This window comes from Platichthys flesus, chromosome 10 (genome assembly GCF_949316205.1).
Source record: "Platichthys flesus chromosome 10, fPlaFle2.1, whole genome shotgun sequence".
Lineage (NCBI taxonomy): Eukaryota > Metazoa > Chordata > Actinopteri > Pleuronectiformes > Pleuronectidae > Platichthys > Platichthys flesus.
This window is the reverse complement of record NC_084954.1, coordinates 7,613,543-7,621,268: the sequence shown is the minus strand read 5'-3', so window position 1 is coordinate 7,621,268 and position 7,726 is coordinate 7,613,543. Positions and strand designations below refer to the sequence as shown.

Here is a 7,726-nt window from a genome sequence, read left to right as displayed (position 1 = left end):
AGGAATTACAAAAAAAATTTAGCTGGATAGAGATGAAAGTTTGATAAAATACTCAAAACAGTTATCTAAAAGGGAATTAATATAAATAGTTTAGCTGATATTGAAGATGTTTGCTAAATGTAATGTATAGAAAGATGAGTTTGCTAAAAGCAGTAAACTAACTAATTATCTTCATTCGATGGAGAGAGTTAGAATGATTCGCTAAAACATGAAGGATAAAAACATAACATTGGTTAAAGGTAGAAAGTTGAAATATCAAACAAACCTCGGCTCAGAAGAACCTGCCAGCGTCAAGGTTTCAGACTTTTATTGTGATCCATTTGAAAAAAATGTTTTACAAAAGGTAACATTCAATTTTTACACCAATTCTTTAAAAAAATCACTTAAAATAAGGTTTTGATACATCAAATTGCGTTAACTAGGTAATGGCTTCTATAAACAATGTGAAAATAAGATAATATACATGTAAATGAATGCTACAAACAGAGGAAGGGATTACATCAAATAAAATAAAAGAGACACATAGACAATGGCATGATTGTTTTCCTTTTTGAGTGACATCTGGTATCCAACTGGAATGTTCGATGGCAATATCGCCCCCTACAGGGCTTGATGATTTGTTGCAACCGTTTCTCAGTTTTCTTCACGTGGCAACACTGGTACAGGTTCTCCTCCGGTGGCCACGTGCAGGGGGCAATGACATGAACGAGCCCTGCAGGAAGTCAGGTGACCACCCCGCCCGTCACGACCTTTGATCCCCGCCGTGTGGCTTTGATCCAGACGACACCCATATTGGCAAGGAAATCCAGAAAAAGATTGACATACAATGCAAATTTACAACAAAAAAAAGGAATTATGCAAAAGGAACAAAAATAAAAACGTGTTTAGATGTGGACGAGCACAGTGGACGTCATGCTCAAGAGGGACAGATGAGACATTCTGTTCAGACTGACCGGATGCTGGAAGAAGTTGCTCTTTTGTCAGAGCGGCTTGCATCTATCGACCCCCCCCACCCACCCACATCCCCTGGAGGTGGGTAAAACAACCTCAGTTCAGTAACAGTGGCACCGTCGTCCTTCTCCGACCGACTGCTCTCTTTGAAACAGCGACACATCGGAGTGACTGTCCTGCCGCTCGTCAGTGATTGGTTGACGGCAGCCGCAAAGTTTCACAGACATTCCTTTTCACTGAGGGTCAGTCGAGAAACGAGATCAAAAACTGGTCGCCTGGCTCTGGTCCTGGTCAACAACATCCACCAACCAGCTCCTCTGAAACTCACTCACTAACATGTACCACCTTTAGAAGAGGGTTGTGTGCCTGGTTATTTCTTGGCTGGGAGCAGTGACACCCTCCACTGGCTGTAAAGATAATCAGGAACATAAACCTCCAGAAAAATACCAATTGGTTTGTGTTGCACCACGTTAACTAATGACTTTCAGAGGCGGCTGCTGCGATGCCTGCACAGAGCCAGGGAAGCCGTTTCCAGTCGGGCTTCGTATCAACTGTATTTCCTAATATGTCGAACATCATCGTTAAAAGAACCGGAAGCCGGTTGTTCTCTGACAGCAGCGAGGAAACAGTTCAGCGCCGCTGCCGCGCTGCTTCAAGCGGAGAAGTCGGTTTTGTCCCAGAGAGGCTCACTCCTTCGTTCTCTCTCTCTCTCTCTCTCTCTCTCTTCCAATGAAACGCCCGCTCGTCTCCATTTCACAAACAGTTACGTCATCTGCAAAGCTTAAAAAACACATGCACCTCCAGCATTTTATACAAGAGTATGATACAAAATAAGGCATTTCATTGTGTTAAGTATTCATGTTGTGTTTGAGTGTTTTCTGCATGTTTGTGTGTGTGTGTATGTTTGTGTGTGTGTATATAGCAACCACATTTAAATGTCGTTTCTTGCCCGCCTATAAAAAGACTGCAAAAAACAAACATAAAGTCATGATAACTCTTACTTAAAATATATATATTTGTCATATATATTTACGTATATATTCATATGTAAAAAAAAACAAAAACAAAAAAAAGGTAGGAGGAGAGAAGAGCCCAAGAGGTCCCTGTGACAGGCCAGTTCTCAAAAACCAACCTCGCCCCCCCCCCCCGTTCAACCCCCTCATTCCATGACCTCGCCGGGCGCCACAGTGACCAGCTGCAAGGGGATCTCCTGATTGGCTATGAGGTCGTGGGCGGTGGCGGTCTGGAGGATGAGCGTGGTGCCGTCGGCTGTGATGACGGTGTCGGTGGTGGACGGGGACGTGGCGGACGGAACCCCGCCCTTTTTATTCTGGTGAGTCTTTATGTGCTTGGCCAGGTGGTCGCTCCTCATGAACCTCTTGGAGCACTCGGTGCACACAAACTTCTTCTCTCCTGCGACATCCACCGATCAGAGAGAGAGAGAGAAACAAAGCAGCCGATTAGATGGACACATTAAGTTAGATCGTCCCCACAGTGTTGATGCTGACACGAACATGTCTGCCAATCAGTAGGAAGCCTGAAGCTAGAGGGCAAATATCTGTTTCAGATCATTTACATCACGACATTTACACAGTTTGTCCAGCAGAGGGCACTGGTGAGTTAGGGTTAGGCTCATGAAGTGTCCCACATGATAATGGAGCATGATTTAAAAATACCACATTAAATGTAATTGAGCTTTTCCACAGAAATTTGAAAATAGCATTATGAAAAACCCAAAGAGATAAAAAATACCTCTGATTGAGTGAAGTGATCAATGTTTGACATCACGTCACACTGATAAAAAGTGAAAGTGAAACTAAGGGTAGAACGTTTCCTGAATGCTCGATTACACACCAGATATTTGAAGAGCAACCAACGAGGGTTGTGTTTTTACTGACGTTTGTCTGACTGCTACCGAATAATTAATAAACTACTGAACCAGTTTTCTTGAAAGTTTGGAGCAGATTTGACGACCATGTTTCTAAATACTTTCTGGTCATTCTCACAAAATAATGCAGAGCTCTTAATAAAATGAATCAATGATGAATCTCAATACTTTATAGTTAATACGGTGATGAAGTGACCAATCAGCTGTGTGTCTGAGGAAACAGCTTTTAAGACTTTTCCATATCTGCAGATAATGCGAGTTTCACTCTGGAAACTGTTCCAGACAAATCTGTCGACTCATTAATTCACACAGGACACGTTGTCAATCACCTCTGCTCACTGTAGTTACTGAGTGTCCGTCCTCCAATCTTTACTGACTGAAGGTCAGCTCATAATAAGCCCCTGGTGATTATTAGCAACAGAAGGTTTCACTCTCTCACTTCTCAGATACTGTTTCTCAGCTACAGACAAATATCGACATTAATACTGAAAACATTTCCTCTGCTATGTTTTACAACAGGAACTAAAAATGAAAGTATTTCTTATACGTTTGTATCATTGGACAGGAAGAAGCAATAATGTTCCTTGGTCAATGCTTTAAACATGAATTGAATAACTCTGACTCTATAATGGTTCTATACAACGACGAGGAGTGTGGTCTCACCTGTGTGTGTCCTCCTGTGTCTCTGCAGCTCGTCACTCCTGGTGAACCTCTTCCCACAGAACATCCAGTTGCAGACGAACGGCCTCTCCCCGCTGTGCCAGCGCAGGTGAGCTCGGAGATGGGACGTCTTCCCATAAACCTTCCCGCAGCCGACGATGTGGCAGATGTGCTGCTTCTTCTTCCCCATGCCCGAGCCTCTGTGACACGGGAGGAAATATGTGGAGTGAGCAGGAATTCAATAAGCATAGAAAAGTAATAATCTTACATCTCTATGCTTATAAACAACTAAGAACAACATAAGCTTTCTCATTTAACTCGATACTGTTGATTTGCACATGAATGGGAAATATTCCTGTGGTTTAAACAATGTATGTTACATCAGTCACCAATACAATTAACATATCCTTCATTTTACTGTCGATAGGAGGATTAGAAAAGTTTTAGGATGTAGTTAAGTTCTTCTGACCCTTGTAACCCTTGGATGTTAAATATTTACAAATAAACAGAGGAACTTTACATCTAAAGCTGATATATCTGTGGGTTTTACTTGATTATCTGTGTGCGTTGCATCTTTCTCACCGTCCTCCGGACTCTTTGCAGTTGGGGCAGGTGCAGGCGACCCTGCGCAGCCTCTTGCCCTCCCCGCTCTGCGCATCCATGTCCTCGTCCCCGATCTGAACACGCAGGTTGTTCAGGTCACTGGGGTTCAGAGTGGAGTCTCCGCTCAGCTGCCACTCCTCAGAGTCGGGCTCCTCTTTTATCTGTATACCTGAAACAGAGAAGGAAAGTGTGGATGTAGTAGGTCCTTCAGAGGTTTGTGGTTTGCACATCACAATGTATAATAATGTGTGTGAACGTGCAGGTGTCTCGTACCTATTGGGCTGTTGGCATCATCTCCGTGCGTGTACTGAATTCCGCCTTGTGTGATGGAGTTGACTGTGACTGTCTGGAGGTTGGGTAGGTTCATTTGTCCTGCTTGGCCCAGAGGGAGGGTCTGAACCGGGGCTAAGGTCAACTGCTGGGCCTGACCCTGGCCCTGCGGCAACTGGAGCCCCTGGAGTGACTGGACACCCTGAACCTAGAGAGATAGACCAGATGTATTTTTAGTATTGAAACTATTCACATCACAAAAACACATTTCCTTTCTGTAGGTAACCATAAGAAACGTCCTGCACACTTCTTGCAGCTCACCTGGAACGTCTGCCACTGAATCTGTCCAGTAGCAGAGACCGTCTGGGCCTGGATGAGGAAGGTCCCCGGGTTGACCAGCTGCACGCTCTGCAGAGTCTGTCCCGACAGGTCCTGGCCCTGAGCCACCTGGGCTACCTGGGCCTGACCGTCCCCAGACAGATGCAGGATGGGCTGGGACATCGTGGTGGCGTTAGACGACGACACCTACAGGGAAGAGAAAACCGAAAGATGAACTCCACACAAAAGGCTGTTTAACAGATTACTGTGAAGGAGGAGCTGGTTTTACACGTCCGTGGAGATTCAACGGAAGGTTTGGTCATTTTCCCACAGATGCAGAATTTAGTTTTGGTTGAAATTTGAAACTTATGAGACAATCTGATGTGATCACATGATTGCATCACTTTAACAAAGGAAAATGTTTATAAATGGGTTTGTAAAATAAATTGCATCAGACAGCGTGAGTAATAATCAAAGATTCAGTTGGATGACATTTTTCTTTTAATTCTCTGTTATCACCTTAAAGTGTTGTACCAACCCGTCTTGACTACTGCTAGATATGATTAAATATTTAGATACAACTAGTGATATAATACCTGAGTTATAACAATGGAGCCATAACAACAGTCACTTTGAGGGAGATGGTGGTTTCAAATTACTAGCTTTTTTCTTTTAACCACAAAATGTGCACACTGCCGTACAAGAACGTTTCCTAACTAAAAAAAGTTCAGCTGAAAACTTCAGGATGGTCCCTCAACATGTTTCAGGTTTTCTGCACCATGTGTAACCAACACATTTTGGAAAGTACCAAAATGTAATGAAGTATTAAATAATAACTACATGATCCCTCAGATTTACCCCAGGACAACTTTAGGCTTCAGGCTGTCCTCACCTCCAGGCCTGAAACCACAGCGTTAGAGCCTGCAGGCGACACTACACTAAAGGTATCCCCTCACCTGGATGTGCTGCAGGTGATTGTGGGAGTTGAAGTTCTCCGAGGAGGAAGGGTCGGACACCCCTGCGGACACAGCGGTTGCTTGGGTCAGGACCCCGGTGCCGTCGATGGTCTCGATGAGATGGGAGGAGTTGGAAGAGGTGGTGGTGGTGGTTGGCACGTAGAGCTCGTGGTTGGCGTGGCTCACCGTCACCAGCGAGTGTTTGCTGCCGGTATCCTGGGTCTGACTCTCCAGCGCCTGGCTGCTCATGATCAACTGGCCCTCAGGGGTCACCGCGGTTGCGATGGGGACCGTATGCGCCCCCGTGAGCCCTAGTGACTCCAGGTCCACACTGTTTATGGGGACGAACGTGATGTTGCCGGGGAGGCCTACCGAGCTGGTGTACGAGGTCCCTCCCGCCAGCGAGACGCCTTGGATCGACTGCACCTGCCCCGCCTGAGTGAGGAGGTCTGTGGTCGATGTGGTCCCGATGCTGACCTGAGTGCCGTCCTGGAGGATGTGGATCTGCTCCGTGCCATCGTCCATCCCGTGTGATGAGAACCCTGAGAGGGTCCCATCTGCATTTTGGATCTGGGGGATGACCTGAAAAAAGAAGACACAGTTTAGGGCAAAGTCATCATCCAGGTGAGGGGATACCTTTAGTCAGGAAATCTACGGTATTTAAAACATGCGTCGGGCTCTTCTTACCTGATACTGAATGCCTGACACTCCATTGGCTGAAACGTCATTCCCGGATGCTGTGACATAGATGGGCTGGTTGGAAAGACCCCCGAGCACGTACTGCCCGTTGGACGTGACGATGCCCGAGTTTTGAATGTGAACAACTCCCTGGTCCTCCTTCCCGGAGGAGACAGGAGTCAACACCTCCCATCGGTCGCCCGTCAGCTGAATGGCTGACATATCTGTCGTCTGGGAGCAGAAAGGAAACACTGGTTAATAGGGACACATCACACTTCTGCAAGGGGATAACGGGGGGGGGGGTAGATATAGATGCTGATAACATGGAGAAGATAGTAAACGAGGAGCACTTAGAAGAAGGGAGATACAATCTGCAGCTCATGGAGGAGATAACAGGCTCAGCAATGGTGGAGAGCAGGGTGTGGGGGATGGGTGGCTGTTACAACACTACTCAACGCTACTGTTTTGATTATGGAGGCTTCCCCTGCTCCGTGAACACATCCCCGCCGCCTCCCAGCCCAAGGTGCACCGGCTATCTCCCGGCGAGCCGACCCAAGTGACTGACTTCAGTGTCCTACCCACTATGGGCGGGTTCTACAGGGGTAAAGTGGGTGGCCGTTATTGAGGGGATCACAGGAAGTGTACGGCTTTCACCCCATGCCATCAAAATTGTAAAACGTGTGAACTCCATGCTCTGGAAAAAAAAGCCCAACCAGCAAGCGAGAGAGACGGGCTAGAAAATGTCGGATACCTGTGTTTCCGCAGCGCCGCCGGGTTGCAGGAACTCGCTTTGACTGCTGTCCACGTCCGCGGACGCCATTTCTCCTTGTTTCCGCGGCTGCTCGGGCGCTAGCAGGGAGCGAGGGGGGAACTCGGCGAAACTCTGTAATCTTCGACTCCTGGCTGCCGGAAAAGCCCGCAAAGCATCCCCACGCTCCGGTCCAGAGCGAGCAGGCGGCGAAATGCAACTTTGCGGCGGAGGCTCCGGGGAGATTCGGGCCCAGATCGACTGTTTACTTTGTCAACTCCGTGGCTAGCCTGCTAGCTGCGCGGCTAGCTAACCATATCTAGCTAGTTAGCCGCGGAGCAGTAGATAAAAAGACGCGGCAGTCGTCGCTGTTTTCCGGACAAACTCACCGAGTAGTCGCGCTTTTCGACGCGCGGAACGCTTGCGGGTCGGTCATAGCGCGGCGGGCGGCACGCGGCGGGCTAATCGGATCTACTGAACTCCGAACATGATTGTTTTATCAAAGGCGGGCTAGTGTTGATCGGTGAATTCGGGTCGATTTTTTTCTATTTTGATTGACGGTGCGGGAAACACAAAAAGGTGGGACCAACGCGCTTGACCGTCCAATTTGCATCGCATTACAGGACGTCCCGCCCTTCTTCTCTGAGCCCATTG

At 47.2% G+C, this 7,726-nt stretch overlaps 1 protein-coding gene across 1 annotated transcript; it reads right to left on the bottom strand.

Moving 5' to 3' along the window:
- Positions 1-292: 292 nt before the first annotated feature.
- LOC133961890 (transcription factor Sp3-like) lies at positions 293-7,656 on the bottom strand. The gene is made up of 8 exons (XM_062397261.1): positions 7,076-7,656; positions 6,334-6,555; positions 5,647-6,228; positions 4,694-4,897; positions 4,376-4,580; positions 4,082-4,271; positions 3,503-3,699; positions 293-2,364 (listed from the first exon to the last, which is right to left on the bottom strand). Exons 1-8 carry the CDS (start codon positions 7,142-7,144, stop codon positions 2,111-2,113), a joined length of 1,923 nt encoding a protein of 640 aa, XP_062253245.1. The 5' UTR covers positions 7,145-7,656; the 3' UTR covers positions 293-2,110.
- Positions 7,657-7,726: the final 70 nt, after the last annotated feature.

Coding starts and splice junctions, on each gene's coding strand:
- LOC133961890 (XM_062397261.1), bottom strand. CDS start 7,144: ATGGCGTCCGCGGACGTGGACAGCAGTCAAAGCGAGTTCCTGCAACCC. Junction 6,229..6,333: donor TGTCAGGCATTCAGTATCAG/GTAAGAAGAGCC, acceptor TTCTTTTTTCAG/GTCATCCCCCAGATCCAAAA. Junction 4,272..4,375: donor TGATGCCAACAGCCCAATAG/GTACGAGACACC, acceptor TCTCTGTTTCAG/GTATACAGATAAAAGAGGAG.